The sequence below is a fragment of the Saimiri boliviensis genome, chromosome 15, assembly GCF_048565385.1.
Source record: "Saimiri boliviensis isolate mSaiBol1 chromosome 15, mSaiBol1.pri, whole genome shotgun sequence".
Lineage (NCBI taxonomy): Eukaryota > Metazoa > Chordata > Mammalia > Primates > Cebidae > Saimiri > Saimiri boliviensis.
The window spans coordinates 18,532,404-18,559,618 of record NC_133463.1 but is presented as its reverse complement, the minus strand read 5'-3'; the positions used below and the strand labels follow the sequence as shown (position 1 = coordinate 18,559,618).

Sequence of the window (27,215 nt, the reverse complement as noted above, 5' to 3'; positions counted from 1 at the left end):
AAAATTCAAACACCAAAATCTGTTCTTTTAAACATATATTGTCTTTAAAATTCTGGCATACTATTTAAACAATTCTAATTACATTCATTCTTCATATTTGTAATGGCGTGGACAATGTCTCAGAGATGAGAAAAGGCCATTTGGGGTAAAATCACTGTTTTGGAAGTACAATGGATTTGTTCTCACTGCAAATTCATTGGAGGGTTTTATTCAAGTTGTCCTTTTTCAGAGATTCGAAATGCTCAGTATCAAATATTTATTATTCGACTTGGAGCAGTTTCCCCTAGACAGGCATTTATACAAAACAGCGATGTTTCTAGGCCTGGCAGACTGCCTGTGGGAGGGCCAGTATTAACATCCTGTGCCCTTAAGTATTCAGTGACATAGGATAAGTGCCATTGATAAAGTCTGCAAGAGGTAGATTGTGTTCTCTAGGGATGAGGAATGAAAGTCAAGCATGTTTTCTTGGAAGCAGAGAGCTCCCCAGGGGACATTTCCATTCCTACAGGCAGCCGCCAATCCAGTCCCATCCCATCCCAGAACATCTCCAGGCCTAGAAAGGCAAGTGAAGCTTCAGATCATGCTGGACCCATCTAGAACAGCCCAGAAGCCCTCCATCACCCTGAAGTCCACTCTCAAGGGAATGTCTTAGGCTGGGCCACTCTCAAGAAGCCGAGGTAAAAAGACTCATGGCTCCTCCACTCACCATTAGCCCACAGCATAGAAGGAAAATGCCACTCCCTTTTCAGTCTGTCCTTCTGCAACTATAGTCATCCTCAAAGCCTTCTTCATTATCACTGTAACTTCATGTTAACTGCAGACATTATTCTTAAAGGATAACAATGAGCCCACAGTGTCGTTTACCCTAAGCTCAGCATTGCTCCAGGACTGGTCCTGGGCCAGGTGCCTCCCGTGATTAGAGACAAAATTAGACATGTGCAAGGAAGACACTGCCACCAAAAGGCTCTGGGGCAGATGTCAGGGCCCCGATGTAATTATGGAAGGATAATACCCACCCCAGGGACTACTTCATTTCTCATCCCTAAGGAGGTCTTCGCCAATCAGAAAAGAGAATTTTTTAACAACAGCTCCCCACCCCCTGGCCAGGAACCATGCATAGCTTCTCAGAAAATGTTTCTGGGCAGGTGGCGCACAAAGCCAGAAAGGGAAATGAACTCCAGGCAGAACAGGATACACAATAGCTCTGTGGCCCTGACCCTGGCTCAGAATCTACCTGGTGCTCAAGCTAGGACCGTTTCACTGCAAGCTGAGGACCTGGTTTGCTCTACATTGTCCTGCCTTGAAGGCTGGCAAGAAGCTGAGCCTCTGGGCTCTGCCCACTGATATGACACTGGCTCTGGAAGGTCACCTCAGTGATGACAGATGCACAGCGTAGCCATCTGTGGCCATTCCCATCCTTCAGGGATCCTTCAAACGAAGGTTAATGTGTGAAGTGGGAATCATAAAGTCAGAGACCTCCATGGGGCTTTGAGACAGTCTCTACATCTCCAGATGAGCCACCTAAACTGATCTGAAACAGCTATGCTCATGTGAATCATATTCACTCATTCTTTATTTTGCTGGTTATTAAAAATGTCAGACTCACTTTATAAAAATATAAGGGAGGCATTGAAAATCACCTGCAGTCCTACTATTCACTGCCTTAACCTTTTGGTGTTTTTCATTCCTGATTTCTTTTCACAAATATACAGGAGGTTCTATATAAACATACACAGTCACGTGTTGCTTAACTATGGGGGTATGTTCTGAGAAGTGCATCGTTAGGCAATTTCATTGTGTGCACATCACAGAGGGTACTTACACAAACTTACACAGCAGAGCCTACTGCTCACTTGGGCTGTATGGCACAGCCTATTGCTCCTAGACCACAAACATGTATAGCATGTTACAGTACTGAATACTATGGACAAATGTAATACACGGTGGTTGTGCATCTAAGCATATCTAAACAGAGAAAAATTACAGTAAAAATATGATACTATAATATCATCAGACTTCCATCATATATGCAGTTCATCATTGGCCAAAATGTTACATGGTACACAGCTGTACTTTCTATATTGTTATATATAAACATACGTCCTAAATAAATAAAAACATATATTTGCTATGTTTTTTCATCTTATTTCCTGAAGTCCCAGAAATGAAATAAACAGGTAAAAGAGATGGACTTTTAAGACTCCTGCCAATTTGCAGTCTCATTGTAAATTCCTGAAGAGAGTGATTATATGCCCTCCTCTAGCCACCTGGGAAAATACTTATTAGAAAAGTGTGTCATGTTTAGTGAATGGTATTGCCAATAAGAATGGGGGTAATGATCCTGCCTTTCCCTGCCAGAATGTTCTTCCTGACATCTTCACTAATCCCTTCTGCTGATTGAACTCCAAACCTGCTCCTTCCTGTCATTTCAGGGAATAAAAACAGCACTTCCTACCGTGCCCCTGACCAGCTTCTATGAAGAAAACCTGTTGTCAAATCTTTGTGGCCCCATTGGCGTGCTCTGATCCTGGCTAAAGGGAGCCCCAATCATTTGCATTTGCTCAAGAATCAAATTGCTTAAGGCCCATATGCCCCCCTTCCCCTGCACAGGGCTCTTCTCCTGTGCATTCTCCAGCTTCTCCATCCCAGACAGAAAGCCTGTTCCTTCCAACAGACATCTTCAGTAAAGCCCTGAGATTACCTTGCTCACCCACAAGCAACATGCTCCATTTATAAACTCAAACCTCAGCTTGGTACCACCCTGGAGTGCTGATTCAAGGCATTATGACTGAATTGTATATTGCCTCTACTGTAAATAAGTACAAAGAAAGAAGTTTTTACTGTCTGTTTCCAAATCTCTTTCGGCTCTTCACCAAGAGAAAACTTTCCTTCTATAAATGGATCCCAGATTGATCATGGATGTTTTCAGGAATATGAATGTGGAGAAGAAATGAGATTGATTTTAATGATGTGCAAATTTAAAATGAAATAATTATAGCTAATGTCCTTAAGCCCTCATTTAGGAAATAGCCTTTAGCTTTCAATAGAATTTGCCTTTCTAATGATAAAATAATAAGAACAGCATTTACTGGGCACTCACCACATGCCAGGCACTGTGCTAGGCATTTTGCTTCTGCTTATTTAATTCATAGTAACTTTATAAAGTAAGTACCATGATTGCCCCATTTTCACAGAGGAGAAAATTGAGGAACTGAATCTCCTTGTAGCAACACAAATGGATCTTAAAAACATAGTGCTAGCTGGGTGTGGTGGCTCATGCCTGTAATCCCAGCACTTTGGGAGGCTGAGGTGGGCAGATCAGGAAGTCAGGAGTTTGAGACCAACCTGGCCAACAGAGTGAAACCCTGTCTCTACTAAAAATACAAAAAATTAGCCAGATGTGATGACAGGTTCCTATAATCTCAATTATTTGAGAGGCCGAGGCAGGAGAATCACTTGAACCCGGGAGGCAGAAGTTGCAGTGAGCCAAGATCCCACCATTGCACTGCAGCCTGGGCAACAGTGCAAGACTCCGTCTCAAAAACAAACAAACAAAAAACTAAAAACCTAATGTTTAGTTTTTTAAAAACTAAGAAGCAGAATGAAAAATACCACACAATGCCATTTATAAAATTAAAAGGCATGCATATTACACAATACACATTTTATAAAAACAAAGAGAACATCAAACATGTTAGAGTGGCGATCTATGGAGAGGCCTTGCACACAACAATGAGAACTGTATGTCGTGAACTGAACAGCATCACACCTCCACTCTGCACAGAGGTCCAACTACAAAAACAGTAACCCCAAAGCTTAGAGCAGGGAGATGGTAAATGGACTGCTCTGGGTTACAGAGCCAGGCCTGGACTTGACCCCAGGTGTCTTGCACCTGCACCAGAGTAGCAGGTTGTAACTAGTTGGTGAATCTTTAATTCCTGAAAAGATATCTGCCACATAGCTAAACCTCTTCAGGTTTCTACACTTTAAAGGTCTCTAGTCATAACACGGTTATTTGATCTTGAGGGACAAGTAGATCTGCTGTATTTATTGTATGGCAAGCCCAAATATGAACTAAACAACCAGCCACTCATCTATTTATTCAGCAAAAAAAATTTTTGAGTGTTGATTATTTGCCAGGCAGTGGGCCAGGCAGAGGGCACATGGAGATGAGCCAGAACTCTGGCTTCCATGAGCTCCCAGCCACTGAGCCATTCTCTAACTACAGCCGTTTCTCCTCCCGATTGGCCTCTTCGCAGCACTGTGGTAAGAGTGGAGGTATGCAGCTCAAACCTGCATATGACTGGCTAAAGCACGGACGAGAATTTCCTAAGACAGTTTAGATTTCCACCAAGAAAGCTTGCTATAAGAGCAACAACACTGAATTCCTTGATGGGGAGTATATTTTTCTTGTAGTTAATCTTTCCAAAGGAAGAAAGAACAACAGATGCAACAATAGCCCTAGTAATTGTGGTAACATCTGCCTCATGATTGCTGTGGTAATGGTCTCTTTCTGTGCTGGAGGTGAATATTTCAGAGACATCAGGAAGGAGGCCATTCTAGATGCAAAGAATGAAAGGTTGAAACAGGGATGTCTAGTGCGGCACTGAGGAAGCCATAAAGACTCGGTGTCGCAGGCGTGATTGAGAACCTGTGGAAGTCGCCTGACTCACCTCGATAGTTTTACAGGTGTCTTCCAGCTGGCTGATCACTCCCTGGACTCGATCGTTGCTGCCCACAAGGATGGCAATGCCATCGCTGAGCTCAGACTAATGAAGAGAAAACACAAACCCAATATCTTAGGGGTTTCCTGGTCACTCCGACTCTGTATTGGTCATAATACTGTCTTTATGGGTTCTTAATTTAGGATCCATGGAACCCTTAAGGAGTAACAGAGAGAGCTTGGAGGCCTGTGGACTGCCTGATACTGCAAGCAAACTTCTGTGTATGAATGCATTTGCACACAAAGAAGTTTCACAGTTTTCATCACATTCTTAATATTGAGATCAACATGTTCAAGGTAAAGAATTCTAAGTATTGTTTATAAATGGCATGGAGTCCAATATGTGACTTCAGGGACCCAAGTGGAATTCTTTACCTAGTGGAACTCAGGGTCAGTTTTACTTGGGAAATGAATATAGTAAATACTCATTTATTTAACATATACTTATTATAGGCTTAATAATATAGTGTATACAGATACAAACACATATTAGACTAAGTCATTACAGACTTCGCACTGAAACAAAGAACTGGTTCTAGGGGAGAAATGTCAACTCTGAAATTTCTTTGCTCTTTTGACTTGGTATGAGATTCCATTGCTCCTATTTCCCCCCTTCCCAAGGCTGGCTGATGGAGCGACCAGGAGCGCTGGATGGGCCCTTGGGAGACCCATGTGCCTCATCCAACTCTACTCCCAACTTCTCTATGATGTTGGACAAAACATATATTTGATTTTGAACCTAATTTTCTCACATTTAGAAAGAGAAGATTGGACCAGAACAGTGATTATAAAATATTTTAAAGCTGCAGAACCTTCTTCAAATGAAAGCTAATATGGAGGTGAAGCTGCTTTGGCCAAAGAGGAGCAAGGATGGGGGTCCCACCAGTCTGTCCTTCTCTCCAGCTCACATGAGTCTCCAGGCTCTGAGGGGAGGAGTGTGAAACAGCTACCATCCAGTTCTGTCATGCTACGACTTTAGGGGAGGTGGGCAGAAGAGAAGGGGGAATAAATTGTAACTGCATTGAAAAATAAACAAATATTGTGGATAACGAAAAATCCTGCCTCTTTAGCACTTAGTGGCCACTGGTTGTAATTGGTGTTGCCCAAGAGCTTTGCTTCCAAATTTTATTCCAACACTCATCTTCACAATAAAACACTAATTAATCTAAATGAAAGATACTGAGAGGTGGAACTGCTCAAATTCTCAGTGACTGGAGTGGCTGTACCTACTGGAGTACCCGACTCCACTTTTATCTGTACCAGACGGGTAAATTCTGACCTGCTCGTGCATGAAACCAGGTTAGCAGGTTGGTAATGTGTTGATGGAGACACTATCTTTCTCTCTGGTCAGAATTAGGGGGCTACGGTTGAGGCCCTGGGGTCAGGGGGATGCACCACACTGAGAGGGACCTTTAGGCAACTGGCGTGGGTGACAGGAGGGCCAGCACAAGGCTGTGTTTTAAAGCTGCTCTATAACTGCATGTCACTATTGTAACCCTTCCTCACTAAGACTACAGGAGAAAAGGCTTGAGGAGGGCAAAGGAAACCCTTCATGGGTGGATGAAGGAAAGTATTCTGTGACTAGGGTAAAAAACTGTCCTTTTCTTATCTGTAGTCTAAGCTTCACATAATCTTGAGCAGTTTGAGCTTTTGCTGGGTCCCCTAACATTGCTCATCTTCAGCAAACCCAAAGGGCACAAAAATAGGGACCCTGTCCTTCTGTACCCCTTCCTGAACCTGGGCACCCCTCCCCTATCTGGCCTTTCCCCCCACAGTCCAGGGAATGCAGTGTGTACCTTGTGCACAACTGCACACATATCTTCCTGTAGACCTTGCGTGCTCTCCAGTGTGCTGTGGCCCTGTATAGCTGGGGCTTCCTCCTCCACCACAAGGAAACACTCACACTGGCCCCAGGAAGGTCCTGAGGAGTGGGGATGGGGATGGGATGCGGGAGGAAGGGAGCAGCTCTGTTACCTTCTGTCTCTGGAACACATGAGTGAGGGGAGCCACCTGGCAGTCTTTGTGTGCACCAAACACCTTGCACAGGGAGCAGGTGGGCACTTCGCAGTTCAGACAGTAGATGTTGATGCGCTCCTCTTCGTGCTCCTCGCACATGGGCTGGTCAGACTTCTTTTCTGGCCTGGGAGGAGGTAAGCAGATGACTGTCCATCAGCTCTCATGGGGCGGAGCAGAGACTGGTGATCTGCCTTGCAAATTCCTTCTCCTCCCTGTATGCCCAGCAACTCTATTCCAGAAGACTCCCAGGGGCCCTTTCATGTGCTCAGAGCCTACCAAATTCAGCTTCCCTGCAGGTTTAGCAGTGGGGTGCTGGCAAATCTCTAACAACCCTGCTTGTGGTGGGGACAGAGACGTGTACCATTTGCTGGTTTCCATGGTGTATTTCCACGTGGACAATTTTAAGTTACCTAAGGTTTAAGAACCTGCTAGTGAAATTCCTGAAAGTTGAGCATCGGACCCTGGTGAGCCATCAGGAAGGTGTTCCAGCACTGTGTCCACACGCTCATGAGTTTCTCACGGGACACTTTCCCATTGCTGATGAGCTGACAGTCAAGTTTGCACCAGCTTTTGGGTGGAGCTAGATCCCACCTCTATAGCCTCTGTCCCCAGAAAACACCATTTTCACCTGAAGGAGTGAGGATAGGTGTGGCTCACAGGGAACAGAAATCTTCTGATTATTAATTCAAGTACTGGTTGGAAGTAGCTGTGTATGAGAGGCAGGTGTGAGTGTACCTTCTTATATAAACCCCAGGAATTCTGATATATCCTATCTAGTGACTGAGGCTGTTAATACTTTACAGAAATAATTGAAAAACTCAAATCCAAATCCAGAGGCTTTCTTAAAATTTCCAAAAACATAGTTATTTAGCAACATCTTAGATTTGGGACTACATTTTTTTTGTTGTTATACAGATCTACTTTTAAACAACTACAGGTTTTTATGAGCCATGAAATCAATTACTACAGGCCAAGAAATCAATTTAAGGAGTTATGATCAGAATTGTTAAAATAAAAATAGAATGGAATAGCAAATGCTGTGAATTACATGTGGTAAGAATAAGTATTGATATTTGAAACTTTTGTTTCAGGTGTATGTGTGTATATACGTGACTTAAAAATGTATGTGTGTGTATGTGTGTAAGTATGTATGTATGTGTGTGTGTGTATATATATATATATATATATATATATATATATATATACACATATACATCCATCCATAAAAGTAAGTAGTCACAACATAAAATGCACTTCCTACTGTGAATCATGATCACGAGTGTTTGAAACCCATTGTTTTTGATGTGTGGTATCTTGTAGCTGCAGCCCCAGAACTCAGAGAAAGACAGAAAACATGCTGATGTACCTCTGTAAGACACTAATGTTCCTTTATAAGCTGCTAGGTGGAAGTCAAGTACTTGAGATTAGGCTAAACACTGGGAGAAGCCCTGGGTCTCATAAGAAAATTGCATGGACTTTCAGTTTCAAAATTTTAGAATCTGATTGTTGCAAAAGGAATTTCTGTCTGGTCTTGCAGCAATATGCTTTCCATGAAGTCTATTACCTTCTGATTTGACCACATATTTGGAACTCAAATAAGGAAAACCAACTCCACAATTGAGAAAATTATCTCCCTATCAGGTCTGTCTGTTTCCTCCACTAGAATATCAGCTCCCTGAGGGCAGGGGCCATGATGCATCTTCTTTTTTGCTGCATCTCCAGTACTCAGATAAGTGCCTCACACAGAGGCAGTGGCTCAGTAAATATTTGTTGCACAAATGAGAGAGACAATGAAAGGGAATTTAACCTGTTAATGGACAGTATTCCCTGTGCTGTAGTGTAGCACCATTCAGCCAGAGAAGTCATGGCAAATATGGGAAAAGCCTAGAGTCACCTGGCACTCCTGAATGGTGAAGGAAGAGACCAGACAACATCTTGATTACTTCTTTAATAAATGACACTACCCTCTGGGGTTTGGACTGGAGAGTTGGTCTCTGGCTAGTCAAAGGCTTCTTCCCGTCTAAACTCTTCCCTCTTAGGTATCTCCACCATGTCATTAACATGGGTTAAGCAAGAGTGGGTAGCCTGGGTCCCACATGCTGTTCTGATGTCAACAGCTGTGATGAGATAATGTCATAGAGCACAGGTCTATGCAATATATGCAAATATTGAAAATGTGAAAACAGCCATGAGGCTCTACATTTAGTTTTGCTTGTGATTCGGTTTATTTTTTTTTTTCATGGTGCTATATGCACTGAGAATGGTTTCCCATATTCCTCACTGAGTTTTTCTTATTTGGGTTGTAGCCCAGCCCCAGAAGAACCATCCACTCATAGCTGAGTATAATGAAACCTCCATACAATTTAAAACATGTGACAGACTTGGGACAGATATGGCATGTAAAAGAAAGACATAAATACATGTTTATGAGGTGAGAGCAGCCGCGCTCACAGCTGTAGTCAGGGCCCAGTGCTAAATGTTGGCCGTGGCCCCTCACCGTTCAGTGTAGGCTGTACCAAGGAGTTTGTAGCCTGCCATCTTTGGTCTCTGAGGTTCCTGGGACCACCCTAGAGTTTTCTGAGGGGTGGGCATCTGTTTTTGGTAAGGCAATTCAAGCAGTAGCTTTGCAGTCAAACTGATTTTTTTTTTTTTCATCTTGAGATGGAGTTTTGGTCTTGTTGCCCAGGCTGGAGTGTAGTGGCACAGTCTTGGCTCACTGCAGTCTCCATCTCCAGGTTCCAGGGAGTCTTTTGCCTCGGCCTCCCAAATTGCTGGAATTACAAGCACCTGCCACCAAGCCTGGCAAATTTTTCTTGTATTTAGTACAGATGGGGTTTCACTGTGTTGGTCAGGCTGGTCTTGAACTCCTGACCTCAGGTGATCCGCCCATCTCAGCCTCCTGAAGTTCTGGGATTACAGGTGTGAACCACAGTGCCCAGACAAACTGATCTTAAAGCTTCATTCCAGTTCAGCTTCTTCATGTAATGGTGGCCTTAGGCAAGCTACTTATCCTATTTTGTTCTCAATTTTTACTCATATCAAAAATCAGATTAAGGGTTTTCTAATTAAATGTGGCAGAATGAACATAGGCATGTATTTATTTATTTATATATTTATCTATGTATGTATGTATTTACATATTTATTCTGCTGGAATCCCAGTGAAATGAGAATAAGGAAATAAAAGGGCATAAATCAGTAAGGACAAAAAGTGAGCACAAATGACAGCAAATGAGAGATGTCAACCAAAAAGTGTTGGAAATTAGTAACATCTGGATGAATGGACGTGACCTACTTGAGTTGCATCTTAGTTCTGCTATGTTCCTGCAGTGAGAAGCTTACAATAAGCAAGCTGACTTGAGCTACGGAACCCTGGAAAGGGTCTGGAACGGCAGGAGCTGGGAGTCCTGAAGGCAGAAATAGGGGGTGACGGAGTGTAAGAGGATGAAAAGAGAAGGACTTTGTGCACATTTTAAGAGATTACTTGAGGATGTGCTCTATAAAAACAAGAGAGTAAGCCAGCAAACAGGGAGACCTGAAATCCAAGGAGCAAGGAGTTCAACCCATGAGAGAGTAGAGGAATTCCCAAGTAGATGGTAAAGCCCAGCCATGCGAGGAGGGCTCAGTCCTAATCGTCTACAGTGGGAAGTCAATAGAAAATGTCTGAAACTGAAAAATCAAAGAATAGCAGTATACCAGTAGTATGCACATGTCACTGGTGATGAATAGCAGAAAAACAGCTAAAAGAATTAAAAGTGGTTGACTCTGGGGAATGAAACTTGGGAGTAAGAGAGAATAGGGTGGAGACTGCATTTCTCTTCAGAGGCCTTGTACTGAATTCTCAAAACTGTGTAGGTTAATTACTTTAAGACACTAAAATCTTTAATAGTGTAGTAGTAATTATAGTAATCAACGTCTCACAAGATTGTTGTGAGAGTTCAAGAACTGCACATGATTCATGTGTTAGGCACCCTGCACGGTGTCTGGCACATAGCACATAGTAGTTTACTTGTTATATTTTAAAGTTAATTATTACTATATTAATTATTAATATAACCAAAATAGTATCTTCTCTTACCAGTTCCTACTCCCAACTGTGGCTAGTCTGGCACCATGCAGAATTCTGGATAAAAATGCCAGGTTTTGTGGAGACCTACAGTCTCCAGCCTTTCTGCAGGAGGTCAGAGTTGATCAATAACATCCCGGTCTGTGATTGGCACCCCTCCCACCCCCTTCCAATGGCCACAGCGGAACTCTTCTCACTCTGTATATCAAGATCGTTCTAGGTTACCTAATGTACCCTGAGGCTCAAGGTTCTGGTCTAGTAAGGCTGCCTTCCCCCAGGGGACACCTGTGTTTCCTGCCAGACATGTGACCAAGTGCTCTGTGCAACTTGTGGTTTTGCCACCAAGTAAAATTTTCCCACAGGCAAGTTTCAAATTCAAGAAAAAAACAACATAAAAAAGTCACAGGAAATCACAAAACCATCCCTAGTCCACTCACCTATGAGCTTTATTGTTGGAAATTTTGTTCATTGCTTTTATGCAATTTACTTCCCAGCCCTAGGTACTATTTTTGGCACCTGCAGCAAGCCAACTTCATAGTTAAGGTGAAGATGTGTTTTGTAGTTTTACTAATACTGCAAATTTTAACATCTCTTCTCTGGATTTTAAAACAAGTATTGCCATTTTTTCATGTCTCAAGTTCCCACTGTGACAAGTAACGAAACAAATTTATTGCAATAAATAGAACATGTAAGAATATTTGTGGTGTTGTTTAATCAGCTGTGTTTTATGGGGCAACCATTCTGTGCAAGACACTGTACTAGCTCTGAAACTTGTTATGTAAGAATATTTGTGGTACTGCTTGATCAGCTAGGATTTATGGAGCAACTATTCTGTGCAAGGCTCAGGACTAGCAATGAAACTTTGTTATATAAACTCTCTTAATTTTAGGTTGGTGGAAAAGTAATTGCTGTTTTGGCCATGAAAAGTAATTGCAAAAATCGCAATTACTTTTGCATCAACCTAATAATTAATTGGTTATTAATTGGCTGGTTAAGTTTTCTAGAGACAGTGTGTATATGTATTTTAAAGTAGTGAAACACAATGAAATCAAATCTGTAAAGTAACAGCAACAGCAATAGTACTTTTGTTCTTGTCAAGAGACTTTGGAAGCAAGGGAAACAGCCAGCTGCAATCTCTGCAATATGTCATCAGCAATTCTTTTCCCCCAAACCCATCTAGATCCTGGTACTATCTAATTTAGTTTTGGATCTTTAGCGGAAATTAATAGCTATAATAATTATAATAATTATGTTAGATTTATAGAACAGCTTTCCTTCCAACAGCACAAGCCTCTTAGAGCCCTGCAGATGTTCCATAAATACATGTCCCCTAATGGAATCACAATGAGGCCATTTCTAGATGGTCTCAATATGGCTATTAAGCTTTGTGGACTGGACTGACCTGTGCACGATTGAAAAGGGGCTCTTCACACCGTGCCTTCTAGGAATGAGCTTCCCGCAGAGTTGTGTCTAGGAAAGGAATTCTATAGCCAATGTGGTTTGATGAATAAGAAGCCTTTTCTGTTTTTTTGTAAAAGAATGGATAGATATATAATGCTATCACAATGCTATTCACAATCAACAAGTGAATACTGACTCTGTAGTAAATACAATGTAAGGAATGGGGAATCATTACCTGAATTTCATCTATTTTTTTTTCCTCGTGTCTCTGAACGTTAAGTCCCTAAAGGCCAGGGTTTTGCCTTGCTTTGCAACTTCCCTTAGAGTAAATACAGTGACAAACTATGTTGCAGGGTTGTTTTTATTATCATCCAAGCAATTTTAAGGCAAGACTATCTGAACTAGGAACTGGCCTATTTTGGAAGATGCCATTTCTATTAATTTTCTGTTAAGTTTTTACTAGTTTTTTTTTTTTTCTTTGCAGGGATCTGGAGCTACAAAGGACCTGTGAAGTGCAAAACAATGTAAAAATGTATGTAAAAACAGGCTTTAAGGTGGAGGGAGACAGCAGTAAGTCTCTTTCAACATCGCCATCTGGGATGGATTAGTGTTAATGAGTGATTTGATTCTTAAACTGATACAAAAGCATGGGCACCAGCTCCTCTCTAACCTCCTGTGAGCAACTCTCCCTCTCACTGGGAAGGACTGACTTGGAAAACCATTTTCCCTTAAAACACGTAGTCTTTGATTGATAAAGGAGCATTCAGTGTAGCAACCCATTAAAACAAACAAACAAAAACAAGCTTCAGGTGGGCTTGACACATGGAAGAGTGTTACCTGGTGGACTCCTGCTTGTAGATGTCAATGATATTTTCCACCAGCAGGTTCCTCTGAAGTCCATATACCCCATGCCTGTCCAAAACCACTTCATGTCTACAGGATGGGCAGCGGAATCGGCCCCCTGATGCCACGGTGGTGCCTCCTCTTGTGGGCAAATACGGGTTAGAGGCCTGTTCTTGCCAAGCAAGAAAAAAGGAATTGGGTAATGCCACAAGTAGCTTCTCTGAGACTTATTTTCACTCTCTGCTACTACAAACAACATGAACTTCTACTTTAAGCTTGCCATAAGATCATCCCTCAGGGCTTTCTCAGCAAGTGGTCCAGAAACACAGGGTCAGACCTTATCCACAGTTGTCTGTGAGTATACCATTGTCCACACAAAGTGCTTTTCCATCCATCATTTTCAGAACCAAAGTTCCAGCCAGAAACTCCACATTAATGTCTTTAGCAGTTACTCATTTATAGTTTTGAAACATTAAATGGTTCGATTTTTTTAAAAAGAAACAAATACCAGTCTTAGTCTTAAGATAAAACTAGATTTGGGAGTAAAGAGGAAGACAAAGCAAATCATTAAAAGAAAGATGTTTTGTTTTTTTTTTAAAGTAAATACAACCTTTTTTTCTTTTTTTGAGACAGAGTCTCTTGCTCTGTCGTCCATGCTGGAGTGCAATGGCGCGACATCATCTCACCTTGAACCTCTGCTTCCTGGGTTCAAGCAATTCTCTTGTCTCAGCCTCCTGAGTAGCTAAGATTACAGGCACCCACCACCAGGCCTAGGTAATTTTTTTTTTTTGTATTTTTATTAGAGACGGTGTTTCACCGCGTTGGTGAGCCTGGTCTTGAAACTCCTGACCTTAGGTGATCCACCTGCCTTGGCCTCCCAAAGTGCTGGGATTACAGGCATGAGCCACTGTGCCTGGCAACCTTACAAAGTTTTTTAAAGGATTTCACCTCAGTGTTAAGTACTTAATTCCAAGAGGAGGGAATCTTTTCCACCCCCTCCCCCTGACCAAATTCCAAACAAACCTACCTGGAAAATATCACTGGCACATTTCCTACACAGGTTGTGCTGACAAGGGAGAATGACCACAGGTTTTGTGAACATCTCTAAGCAGATGGGACAGATGAGTTGCTTCTCCAAGTTATCCATGGTCTGCTGCTCTTTGGAAAAAGACTTGTAATTCAGAGATGCGCTCATCTCCTTGCCGTCCCCAAGTGCGCTGCCAGGGAAGGGTGCTGCGAGTGGCTCCGGCAAGTGTTTCCTGGATATTATTCCAAGGATTGTGTGATCAAATGTCCTTTACGTTTCTCTCGGTGGAGGACATTGTTTCAGGCCTTGGTTTGGAGTGGGTGCCAGAGCTGTTTTTAGCAGCCTGTGGTCACGTGACAGTGGGCTGACTTGTCCATATAAGCCAGTGACAGCAGGATGGATCCTGACAGGTGATGGAGAGCAGGAGTCAACATTCTTACCCCAGGGAGTGAAGAGAGTGGGTGGGAAGGAGGATTACAATCCCCATTTAGATGGGAGTTGTGAGGAGAAGGAGGTCGAAGCTGACAGTTGTCAACAACAAATGCAAATGTGCATGCCTAGCCACTGAGCCGTGCCCTCTGTGAACGCTCACTGAGAACTTGGTGACTGCTTCTCCAGGAAGGGGCAGAACACAGCCCAAGAGTCTGACTGTGTAACAAACACCAGCCCTGTCTTGAGAGTGTAGGAACTGAGTCGAAAGTAGCCTGATAGCACCTTCTGAGGTGAAAACGAGCAAAACATGTCTTGAAAATTGCTATTCTGGCTTTATAAGGGCAATCTTCAAAAAGAGTCTCTTAATGTTGAGTGTTTCATCTTTGCCAGCTGGGGTTGTGGTCTTTGAAAAATTCCAATTTAAAAGCTAAATTGAAATCCTTTCACCATAAAGGTATCCACCAAATACATACATACATACATAAAAATTGAAAACCAGTGGATGGTCTGATTATTTGAGAAAAAAGTTATATAATAAAACAACTCTAGCATGCTGTTTTCTCTTCCACACTGCTTTCATCTTCCTTGGACCTCTTTCATCCTACACTGCCCCATCCCCCTACACACACCCAAAAACACAAAGAAAATTTGACAGTCTTTTACTTATTATTTAAATTCTTAAATTATAATAGTTTGCAACATTAATGAGTAATGAGGTAGCAACTGACAGGGACCTGGGGGTGGCAGATCTATTATTTCATTTTGCCATCCCTTGGGGACAGATACCAGTGCCATTGACAACTGAAGTATAAATGGAGTCCTGCTTCCATACCTGCATTTCATCTGCCTTCGAAATGCCAATACTCCCATGCATTTCCCCTTCCTCCAAGGTGATTTTTAAAACCATTGTTTCCCTGGTCATTTCTGATATTCTTGGTCTGCTCTTGAGTCATAAACATTGATTGTGACATTCACCAGGATTTTGTGAAGCAACAGTTTAACCAATATATATTGTATTAAATATTGTTTAAATCAGATCAAAAATGAAAAAGAAATCCATGTCTGTTTATCTGTGATGAATTTGGGCTTTCTTTCTCCTTAATTTTAAAAACTCTGGACAATGAACATATTTTGTTAAAGTATCCCTAGTGTGAACTTAATTACCGGTAAAGTGTAGGTCAGTGTGACTGGTTATGTGTGGTCTTAATGCTGCATGCATGGAAAGCTTATTGAGAATCTAATAAGCTCATTAACTAATAATAAGTTATATGTATTCATAAACATATCAGGGCTCTTTGGAGAATGATCTTACTTCTTTCAATATTTATTTAGCAACTTCAATGAAGACGGGAACTGGTAAAATTTTTTACTGACTTACTTCAGTTCACCCAGCCTAGGCAGTTAATTGTGTTTATCAATTCATGGGCTATGGAGGGGAGATCTAGGCACAATATGTAAGATATTTTCTAGGAAAGATTAAATTTATACTGCAAGAGACTTTGCAATCTAAGGAAAAGTACTTAAACTAATCATGCACGGTGTAGCAGAGTCTTTTCTTTTAGAAGGAATTCATTCCTTCAAAAAACATTCATTGGATATGTGTAGTGTCTCTCCATTGTATGAGGCTCTGGGGACTGAAAGATGAACAAGACACAGGTCATTGTCCTCAAGGATCTCAGTCTAAGAGTGGAGATGAGACACGCACACACAGAACATAGTAGACAATAAAATGGGATAAAGAGTGCGAACCAAAAAGTATTTGAGACAGGTCTCAATCAATTGAGAAAGTTTGTTTTGTCAAGGTTAAGGGTATGTGCCAGGAGGCAGGTTTGTGCCTTTCTCCAAAGATGATTTTGAAGGCTTTAATATTTAAAGGGAAAAGCTGGATATTGGGGACAGAGAAAAAAATTAAGTTGTGAATAGATAAGAGACAAATAGTTGCATTCTTTTGCATCTTTGATCAGCCATTCACCAAATACATAGTTTACATGTGGGGGCAGGCAGTGGGTAGAGGAATAATAGTCATTTATGTCTTCCTTTAGCTCAGTGAGTCTGCATTTTTATATCAGAGGAAGCAATCAGATATGCATTTGTCTCAGGTGAGCAGAGAGATGACTTACTTAGAGTTCTGTCCTTTGTCCCATGCCTGTGAAGATAAGCTGTCAGGGTAAAATTCAATAAAACTGTTTTAGGGTAAAGATATTGGAGCCCGTAAGGAATTTCCCAGTGTGCCAATTGTTAGGAAGGTATGTAGCTGTTTAATCGTTGTAGCTATCTTATTTAGGAATAATGTGGGAGGCAGGTTTGCCTGACGCAGTTCCCAGCTTGACTTTTCCCTTTGGCTTAATGATTTTGGGGTCCCAAGATTTATTTTCCTTTCACAAGAGCTACAGCATTTCAGGGTTGGAGGAATCAGAAGGGCTTCATGGGTAGGGGTACCGTTTGAACTGCTGCACCGAGGATCTCAGAGGGATAGATGTGTAGTTAGGTGAGGCATGGCTGGGGTTTTCCAAGGGAAGGCACAGAAGCAGCAATGTGGGCGTGCACAGGTGTGCAGGGGATCTTGGGGCCACAGTGGCTTGAGCTGGAGTGCGGGCATGCTGCTCAAGCATTGGCTGGCCATGATACTGTGCTAAACAGTTTTTAACACTTAATAAATTAAGCAACAGGAAGTCGTTAAAAGTTTCTCACTGAGACACTTCCATGAGAGCAGTGGCTAGTTAGATTGATCTTGCAGTGATGATTGGGTTAGATTAGCATGAAGGTGACTAGCTGAAGACCAGATCAGAGGCTGTTGTCCAGGTGAGAAATCATGAAGCCCTGGCACAGGTGATGGCAGTTGGGAAGGAAGGAGGAAACAATCCCTGGGGCTGCTATAAAAGTAGAATCCACAGAGATGACTCAGATGCCTGAGCCTGAGTGACAGATGATACAGTGAGAGGCTGCAGAGTGAGTCAGAGACAGGCAGGCTTTCTCTTAGCTTCTACATCTACCTCGCTTTGTGGTCTTGGAAAGTGACCTCACCTAGCAGGATTTCAGTTCTGTCATCTGTAAGTGAGTGGGGTCCATAACCTAACTTAGCAGTATTTGTAGGAAAAGAACAACTCTGAAACAGTATTTTTATTTAAGAGACAGAGGGTCCCTCTGTTGCCCAAACTGGAGTGCAGTTCCACAATCATAGCTCACTGAAACCTCAAACTCCTGGGCTCAAGCAATCCTCCCACCTCAGGCTCCTGAGTAGCTTGGACTACAGGTGTGTACCAACATGCCAGGCTAATTTTTTCTTTTCTTTTCTTTTCTTTTTTTTTTTTTTTTTGCAGAGACAAGGGTCTTGCTATGTTGCTCAGGCTGGTCTTAAACTCCTGGCTTCCAACCATCCTCCTGCCTTGGCCTCCCAAAGCTCTGGGATTACAGAGCTGAACTCTACCTTCCTCTCTCTTTTTTTCTCTCTGTCCTTTCTTGCTCTCTGCCTTTTACTTTTTCTTAGAACTGTCCCTGGAGGCTACACAGGAAAACAGCATGAATCCCACAGGACTAAGAGTCCAGTTGATGAATGTCAATGAAAAAGAGTAGAACTCTGTAAAATATTGGAAAAGATTTACTCTGAGACAAATATGAGGACCTTAACCTGTGACAGCCCCAGGAAGTCCTGAGAACAGGTGCCCAAGGTGGTTCGGCTACAGGTTAGTTTTATAAGTTTCAGGGACATATAAGACACCCTCCCCTCCTTTAACAGTGGTCCAGTCTCCCAGGTATGTCTGGGTAAATGAGATGGGTCCCTAGGAACCTGAGTGTGCACCCAATAGTGGCTGTGATGCTGAAGGGTAACAATAGAAAGAGAAAGCTTTTGACCTCTTCCAACTGGTAGCAGCCAAGCCAAATGGAACCAGGCTTTTTCAGGGGCCAGGATCCAGGAATGAGATGTAGATCTGCAATGGAACTCTGGTGTGACTTACCTGAAGTTAGGTCGAGTTTCACAAGTAAAGGGCGGGGTCTTTAATCACTTCAGACACGAGCAGCAAACTCTGGGGTTCCCAGGTCCTGCACTTCTGAGCAACTGGCTACAAATCTGGGGGTTCCCCACTATCTCCTTAGTTTGGTAGAATGACTCACAGAACTCAGGAAAACATTATATTTATAATTATGGTTTTATTAGAACAAAAAAGAATACAAATTAAGACTGGCCAAAAAAAGAAATGCATAGGGCAAGGTTACAGGGTATCCCAAATGTGAATTTCCATGCCATCTCCCATTGGAGTCAGAATACATCACCCTCCTGGCACATGAATGTGTAACAGAGTGCTGTTAACCAGGGAAGCTCACCTGAGCCTCTGTGTCCAGAGTTCTTATAGGGGTTTCATTATGCAGGCATGATTGATGGAATCACTAGCCATGTGACTGCTCTCAATCTTCAGCTTCTCCTTGCCTCCCTGGAGGTTGGACTGACATCACTTGGCTCAAAGCCTCAAGATTCTCATCTCATGGTTGGTCTTTCTGACATGGCCAGCCCCCATCCTCAGTGGTCTCATTAGCATAAACTATCACGGCCCACGATGAACAACAAAGGCATGTCTGTCACTCGGGAAATTCTAAGGATTTAGAGGCTCCCATTCAGGGACTTGGGACAAAGGCCAGCTAAGCTCTTTATCGCACAATAAGAGCTCAGTGTGTTTTTCATCTAAGGAAGGGAGAAAAAAGGATGCTAAAATTATTTTCACTACTATATCACCACAACAAATATGATAAATATGTACTGAGTACCCATCGCTTCATACCATAGCTCCTTGTCTCAGGTATTATTATCTCCACTGAGTCAATTGTGGCTGAGCAAGTTAAGTAGTTGCCCTGAGTCATGTGGCTGCTGAGTTGTGAGGCAGACTGAGAGACACATCTTTTGAATACAGAGCCCATGACCTCACCCACTAAGCTGCACCACACCCATGCTTTAGAGGGGCACTGTCCATAAGAATTTCCGCTGATGATGGAAATGTTCTATGTTTGTGGTGTCCGACCTCTAGCCACATGTGGTTCTTGAGTAATTGGAATGTGCATAGTGCAGCTGTGAAACTAAATTTTAAACTGTACTAAATTAAATTAATATTTAAATGTCCACATGTGGATAGTGGTTATCATAACCAGCCCTAGACCATGAGATATAAAAAAAATATTGGGGGCAAATTCAAATGCATATAAAGAATTCACCAACAAGAACTGGGTCACCATCTTTTGGTGATTTTGTACTCTCTGGCTAGAGTGATATGAATCCCCAATGGCTCCAGAATGGTCAGAAGAGCAGCACCAATTCTTCATTGTAACTGTCAAAATAGACCAGAGCATTCCGAGAACAGGAGACATTAGAAAATCCCAAGGAATCCTGAAGATTCCAGAACATCCTTGGTATTTCATTTACCCATGTTCTCTTTTGTCTCTTTGGTGCCGGCAATTGCAAGTCCAGGTACTAGAAAATAATCCAGGCTTAGTTTAAGGAGCCATTTGTTTATCAAACAGAACAGGGAACTTATGGTTAGATGGAGAGCAGAGCTAAAAGGAAATAAAAAACAGATATGGTTTGAAGCAAAACAGTGAGACGGAGAGAGTGCAGTCCTGGTGAAAGAGAAAACAAGAGGAGTCAGAAAACTGCTCTTGCTCCTGGCTCAGCCTCTAAGGTAGAAAGGAAGATGAATTCCTACTTTCTTTTGTCCACTGGAAGTGAGAAAGGGGGTGGCTGACTGAAGAATTAAAGCAGGGAAAGAACATCTGATGATGTGGATGTGGAGGCAGAGAGTTGGTGATTGCTGAAGAAGGGAGTTTGGTTGGGCTGGAGCACTAGGGCACCAGTGGACCAAGACTTTCAGGTCAACTCCAGCACCAATTAAATCTGAAAATTATTTTAATCCCATGCCAAAACAAAGGCCAACACTTATTCTTGTGCAGACCAGGTCCTCTTAAACTAAGCCAGTGAGGTTGTTAATTCTTTGCTGCAATATTCATGCATGCACGCCTCTACCTGTCCATCCATCCATCCACTCCTTTTTTAGTGAGAACACCACTCCTGACCAGTGAAGAGAGGGTCACACTTCATTTGGGATTTCAATGAGCTGATGTTCAAGCACCAGGCTCTGTTACGAGTCTTGCCAGATATAACCCACCTGATGACAGAAGACATAATGTTATTTCCTCTGGTATCCTAGAGCTCAGGATGGGCCCAGATAAATCACTTTCTAACCATTATTTGGCTTAGAAATTTTCTTCCATATAACAACTTTAAAAGTTATTCCAAAAAATATAACCTAAAACTCTTTACATACAAAGATTCTTGCCATCCCCTTGCACTGAGGACTTGAGTCATGACATCTACAAAATACTTAATGTTTTCCCTCTGTCTGTGTCATCAGTCTTTTCCATTTAGCAGTCTACCTGTCAATAGGTAGCTTGGATATGTGATTTTAAAATTCTTAATGAAAAGAAACATCTTATAAAATCTAAAATCAAAGAGAAATGAACTTGAAAAGCACTTAACAGCAGCAAACATTGTGGCATTTCTTTCATTAGATAGTTTGCAAACTTCTGCTTGAAATCTTTTGTTCATTTCATAATTACTCCTTCAAATCTGTTGTTTATAAATTATTACTTTGTCATAAAGATCTCTGAGGAAATGGTAGAAAATGAATATATTTTGCTTTCCCTGGAACACTTCTTGGAAATAAGAAACACTCATTATACATGTGCCAGAAATAAACAGCAACAGTTGCAACAAGTAGCAAATACTTTAGCCCAAGGTCTTCCCAATGGCCCATGTCTGAACCCCACACCTTGGCTCTACCTTCACTCCCCATGTCCACTCCCCACTTACCCTCCACCCCAGCCTCCCAACTGATTTCTCTAATTCACTCTTGCCCTTCTGCAATCCACTTCTTACAAGTCCCCCTTATTTAAATTCCATTAATGACCACATCACCTCTAGGATAAAGACATTAATCCTCTAAAGAAAATGTGGCATATATACACTGTGGAATGCTATGCAGCCATAAAAAAGGATAAGTTCATGTCCTTTGCAGGGACATGGATAAAGCTGGAAACGATCATTCTCAGCAAACTAACACAAGAACAGAAAACCAAATGCCGCATGTTCTCAGTCATGACTGGGTGTTGAACAATGAGAACACATGGACACAGGGAGGGGAACATCACACACAGAGGCCTGTTGGGGGATGAGGAGCTAGGGAATGGATATCGTTAGGAGAAATAACTAATGTAGATGACGGGGTGATGGATGCAGCAAACCACCATGGCACATGTATATCTATGTAACAAACCTGCACGTTCTGCACATGTACCCTAGAACTTAAAGTATACACACACACACACACACACACACACACACACAGACGCATATATACACACACACGTGTGTGTGTGTGTGTGTGTGTGTGTGTGTGTGTGTGTCTATACATTAATCCTCACTGTGGTCCCAAGACCTGATGTGATCTGGCCGTTGCCTATCTCTCTGACTTGCACTATCTAAAGAAGTAAGATGTATGTGACAAATACGAACGATATACATGATTTTAAATTGTGTAGTAGGCACATTTAAAACATCTAAAAACTAATTTAAAAAATAATATTATATTTTACTTAACCCCAGAACATCTGAAATATTATCATTTCAACATGTAACAAATACTTTTTTAAAGTGAGATGTGTACACAGAGAGTTTTCCCTCTTCCTTTCCTATATGGAGGTCTTTTACTTCATTTCCTTTGCTTTATTGCCCTGGCAAGAGCTGAAAACTCAGAATGAACACCTTTGCCTTGGTCTTGATCTTACGAGGAAAGCATTGTTCTTTAATATTAAGTATAATGAAAGCTGCATGTGTCTCACTGATGTCCCTTATCAGGTTGAATAAGTTTCCTTCTCCTCCAATTCGCTGACAGTTTTAAAGAGCAGGACTGGATGCTCAATTTGGTCAAACGCTTTTTCTGCATCTGCTGAGATAATCACATGATTTTTTTTCCTTTAATCTGTTTAATGTTATGAATTTGAATGTTGAGCCAGTCTTGTATTCTGAGATAAATCTCACTTAGTCCTGATGTATTTTCCTTTTTATATGTTGTTGGATTTACTTGGCTACAATTTTGTTGAGAATTTTTGCATCTATATTCATAAGCTATATTGGTCTGCAGTTTTCTTTTTCTGCAATGTCTTTCCCTGATTTTGGTATCAGAGACTTCATAGAATGAGTTGGAAAGTACTCTCTTTTCACCAATTTTTTTTTTTTTTTGAAAAATGTGTGTATTTTTTTTCTTTCTTAACTGTTCGGTAGAATTCACTACTGAAGCCATTTGGGCCTGGTATTCTCTTTATGAGAGAAATAAGTTACAACATGTAAAGTACCTAGAGCTGTGATTGGCTTGTAGGAAGTGCTGGGTAGATGTGAGTTGTTAATTTTTTTAAAGTCATCCATATTTTCCATTTTAAAACAATGTTTATTTCAGAAAACTTAGAGAATAGTTTAAAATCTTAAGGAAAAAAAACCACAGTAATCATATTACCAAAGATCACTACTGTTAACATTTTAATGCATGTTTCCAGTCTATTTATTTATTTATTTACTCTGAGACAGGGTCTCCCTTTGTCACCCAAGCTGGAGTGCAGTGGTGCAATCACCTCTCACTGCAGCCTCGACCTCCCAGGTTCAAGAGATCCTCCCACCTCACCCTCCTGAGCAGCTGGGATCACAGGGGCATGCCACCACACACAGCTAATTTTTGTATCTTTTGTATAGACAGGGTTTCACCATTTGCCCAGGCTGGTCTCAAACTCCTGAGTTCAAGGGATCTATCTGCCTTGGCCTCTCAAAATGCTGAGATTACAGGCATGAGCCACTATGCCGGCCTGTTTCTAGTCTTTTCTATAAATAACTTGTGCTTGTTTATATTGCTTATTGTTTATGTTGCTCTATATCTACTTTGTTTGCTTAGCATTTGAATGTTAACATTTCCCATGTCAATACAAGTTCTTAACAAATACAATTTCGAGGGCTATACATATTTCATTACATGGCCACACCATAGTATATCTAACCATCATATTGTGTTTTTAGAATTGTTTTTCCTACTTTCCTTACACAGTAGATCCGAACACCTCTTTCCAAGCACTTCCATATATATATTTATGTAAATGCATCTACAAACCCTTAGAATAATTCCCCCAGGCCTTCCCTGTATGATGCTATGCTTGCCAGGTCTCTAGGTGCTGAAATGTGTCCAAATCTCTGCAGTTTGCCAGGGAAATGACACTTTATGTTTATGTTTCTTCCTTCCTTGCACACTGATAACAGCTAATGCTTACTGCATGGTTACTATGTGCCAGGCACTGTACTAACGCCTTTACATGTTATACTTTAATTAAAAGTAGGCATCATTATTATATCCCCATTTGAAGAACAAAGACAATGAAGCATCGAGATGTCAAGCAACCTGCCTGGTCGTGCAGCTAGAAGTAGCAAAGCCAAGAAAGGCCATCAGGTTTCACAGCCTGCCTGACTAACCACTATGCAGTGCTGCTACCTGATTTGTACCTTTGAGCTTTGTATGTGAATTCCATTCCCAGCTTTGGGTTGCTGACTCAGATGTTGCTTGAGTTCTGGCCCAGGTCATCTCCCGCAAACATGTGTCCTCCACTGGGTTTTGGGTGCATTCCTTCCTATTCCTTTGACTTACTACTTAACTGCTTGCTCTTTCAGTCACTTAAAGTTTCACTGCCAGTTCCTCCCCGTCAGCCAGCTAGAAAACCCATAATCCCAAACTAGAATCTGCGACATGTCATCTGATAAAGGCATTCTTTTTCTTACTTCGTAAATATGTTTTTATGAACATCATGATGTTATATTTCAAGTGATTTACAATACATTCAATTAAAAAAGAAAAATAAGAAAACGAGGTAAAAATGGAGACCACCCTAGAAAATGAAAGAGAGCAATAAACCGTAGCATGTTGTATACACTGGTAACAAAAGCATACAGGTAGCTAGGACCCTAAATGTCATTTATTTATTGCAGTCCTCACAAAAGATGATACTGTATTTCTGCCTTTGTGCGGAAGATTTATGCTTTGTCTTGTGAGAACTGTGGGATGGCTTCAATAACTTTTTTTTTTTCCTAGAAGATTAGGATAGAGAGATTTTATTTCCAGAAAAGTGTTTGTGTTCTGTTCAACCTCTGAATCTTTCAGTTAGTGTGCAGTGTGTTAGGGTTTTATTCGTTTTGTTTTTGTCTTGTCTTTGCTTAACAAAATTACTCTCAAGGGCTGCCCTAGATAGAACTTTTATCCGATTAATACTCTCTCAGCGCTAGTTTCTAGTTAACTCTCCACAGTTACTTCCCAGGAGGACAATGACGTTAGAACCTCCTCCAAAAGCAGCCCCCGTGTCCAGGGACTTTATCCACTCACCTCTCCAGGGCCACCTTTTGCCTTATCCTATCCACCTCAGATCTGCCCAGAGCCAGGCAGCCTGCCATGCTGGACTTGAGATGAAGCCGAGCAGTTCCTGCTTCCTCGGCTGAGCAAACGTTCAAAGTAATTAGTGTCCGTTTCCAAATTCTCTGTGTTTCTTGTTTTGTTTTCCCTGCGGGTATCCCCGAACTATGGGCAGCTTAGCCTCAGGTGAGTCCCTGGAAATGCAGACATCTTACTACAAATCATAAAGGATTCTGAGTGACGGCAATCTGTCGCCATTTTTGAAGCAAAAATAACCAGTTTCGTGAATTTCCCCAGTTAAATGGGTCTAGAAATTTAGAGCTAGGATAAACTGCTAGTGCCCACCAGTCCTTGTGTGGGAAGTTTTAGAGAGGTAACGTGGAGCTCACCCTTCCCTTCACTTGCCTTTCGTCTGACTTTTCAGCTCTAGTTTGAGCTTAGAGAATCGAAAGAAAAACCGTACAGGACGGGGAAGAAAACTGGAGGATGCGGGCATCGATCCCGCTACCTCTCGCATGCTAAGCGAGCGCTCTACCATTTGAGCTAATCCCCCACCACTGGGCACGGCTGGTTATCTGTTCCTCTAGAGAAGGGTCAGACCACTGAGCGCTGAAGACAGATTTCTTTGGTCTAAAGCAACAAAATAAAGGCACCTCTCCTTCGAGCCGGAATCGAACCAGCGACCTAAGGATGGCCACGGGCGTGCGCCTACAGTCCTCCGCTCTACCAGCTGAGCTATCGAAGGGAGCCGACGAAATGCCTTGGGTGCCGCCTCCTCTCATAATATTGTGTCATTTTTAGGCTTCACGTTTTTAGTGTTGTGTTCTCTCTTCGATTCCTGGGTTCCGGGAGCACCAGATACCCCTTCCCGCGGACCTCCCGCCTCCTCACTGCAGCCGGGGCGAGCCCTCGGACCGCAGAAGCTGCCCGGGGCTCCGAGGAGAAGGTCCCGCCTGGCGCCCTGGAGCCGGCGCTGCCTCCTGTTTGACTCGGGGGCCCGGGCAATGACAAAGACGGACTCGGAACACACAGAATCCGTGACCCGGCAGTCGCTTGGCCGAGCGCAGACCCACAGCTGCGCTGGGAGCCCGCCCGAGCAGGTCCCCGCGCGGGGGAATCGCAAAATAGAATTCCCGCGCAGGCTGGGAGGCCCCAAACGGGGAGAAAGTGCTAGACTTTCCCACTGGTCGTTGAAATGCAATGTGTCATTGCCGTAAGTCATCGGAAGCTGCAAAAACCTACGCCTGTCTCCTTCGAGCCGGAATCGAACCAGCGACCTAAGGATGTCTCCTGCTGAGGAAATAGCTACAGTCCTCCGCTCTACCAGCTGAGCTATCGAAGGGACGCGTGATTGCGCCCGCGTCCCTTGAGGTACAACACAGAAAAACCGAAGGGCCCGTCCAGGCGGCCGGAGATTGCACGGAGCATGCGTAGTCCGAAGAGCGCAGCGCCCCAGAGCCGGCCTGCGTGGTCTACGCGTGCGCAGAAAGACCGCGCGCCCTGGCTCGCGTGCCTGACTGACCTGGGAGAGGCAGTGAACCCGTGTCTGGGGCCGGCGGTGCCGAGACCCTGCGACCCCACTGTCGCCCCTTGTCGTACTTTCCCAGCCTGCATTGTCCTTTAAAATGGTTGCCGAGTGTGTTCTCAACAGGCTGTAATCCAACCGCCAGTAGGACGCTTGGCGTGACATGCCAGTGGCGCAATGGGTAACGAATCAGACCGTGGATCAAAACATTGCAGGTTCGGCTCCCGCCTGCCTGGCTTGGCGTTTTTGTCACCTGAGGTAGACCAGAAATCATTATCGCCTCTGGCGTCCCCAGACCGCGGATGCAGGCAGTTTGGATTTCTGCAGTGTCCGTGGCACTTTGAGCCCGGGAGGCCTTACCGGCGCTGCCAGTCCGACTCCCGCGGGGGAAGGAAAGGGGCCCCTGGGGCTCTCCGAACGAGAAAGCCCCGGCCTGCAAGCCCGGTTAGGAAGACGCCACCGAAGGCCGCCGTTCTGTAGACAGAGCTAGTTCCACCGCTCTGAAATCACAGGGAAATCCTACAAGTGACTGAAGGACGTCAGTCTCTAAGTTCGTATTGTCCCCTCACCGACTCCTGGCTTTGCAAAGAGAGAGGGAAGAAGATTAAGTTGACCTAAAATGTCTTTTCGATCTGGTTATTATTTTATGTTTAATTTTAACAGAGGTATTCGGTTTCAGATAGGCCTATAATCCTACCTCGTAGG

At 42.8% G+C, this 27,215-nt stretch overlaps 1 protein-coding gene and 3 non-coding genes across 9 annotated transcripts in view; all 4 read right to left on the bottom strand.

Annotated features, from left to right (window-relative positions):
* Window positions 1–14,549, bottom strand: part of TRIM55 (tripartite motif containing 55) — a 48,898-nt gene extending 34,349 nt beyond the window's left edge. For 2 of the 6 annotated variants that reach the window (XM_074386706.1, XM_074386707.1), the window contains exons 1-4: window positions 14,076–14,544; window positions 13,043–13,215; window positions 6,698–6,863; window positions 4,674–4,769 (exon numbers count right to left, since the gene is read on the bottom strand). In XM_074386706.1, the coding sequence (XP_074242807.1) occupies window positions 4,674–4,769; window positions 6,698–6,863; window positions 13,043–13,215; window positions 14,076–14,243 (603 nt within the window). In that variant the 5' untranslated portion in view covers window positions 14,244–14,544. Of the gene's footprint in view, window positions 1–4,673; window positions 4,770–6,697; window positions 6,864–13,042; window positions 13,216–14,075 lie in introns of all 6 variants that reach the window. The other 4 variants (XM_010346063.3, XM_010346064.3, XM_003935536.4 and 1 more) reach the window with 4 other exon arrangements.
* Window positions 14,550–25,465: 10,916 nt separating this feature from the next.
* TRNAA-AGC (transfer RNA alanine (anticodon AGC)) lies at window positions 25,466–25,538 on the bottom strand. The gene has a single exon. It is a non-coding gene; the product is annotated as a tRNA-Ala (tRNA).
* Window positions 25,539–25,641: 103 nt separating this feature from the next.
* TRNAY-GUA (transfer RNA tyrosine (anticodon GUA)) lies at window positions 25,642–25,730 on the bottom strand. Its single transcript is given in 2 exon segments — window positions 25,642–25,677; window positions 25,694–25,730. It is a non-coding gene; the product is annotated as a tRNA-Tyr (tRNA).
* Window positions 25,731–26,234: 504 nt separating this feature from the next.
* On the bottom strand, window positions 26,235–26,327 carry TRNAY-GUA (transfer RNA tyrosine (anticodon GUA)). The gene is made up of 2 exons: window positions 26,291–26,327; window positions 26,235–26,270 (listed from the first exon to the last, which is right to left on the bottom strand). It is a non-coding gene; the product is annotated as a tRNA-Tyr (tRNA).
* Window positions 26,328–27,215: the final 888 nt, after the last annotated feature.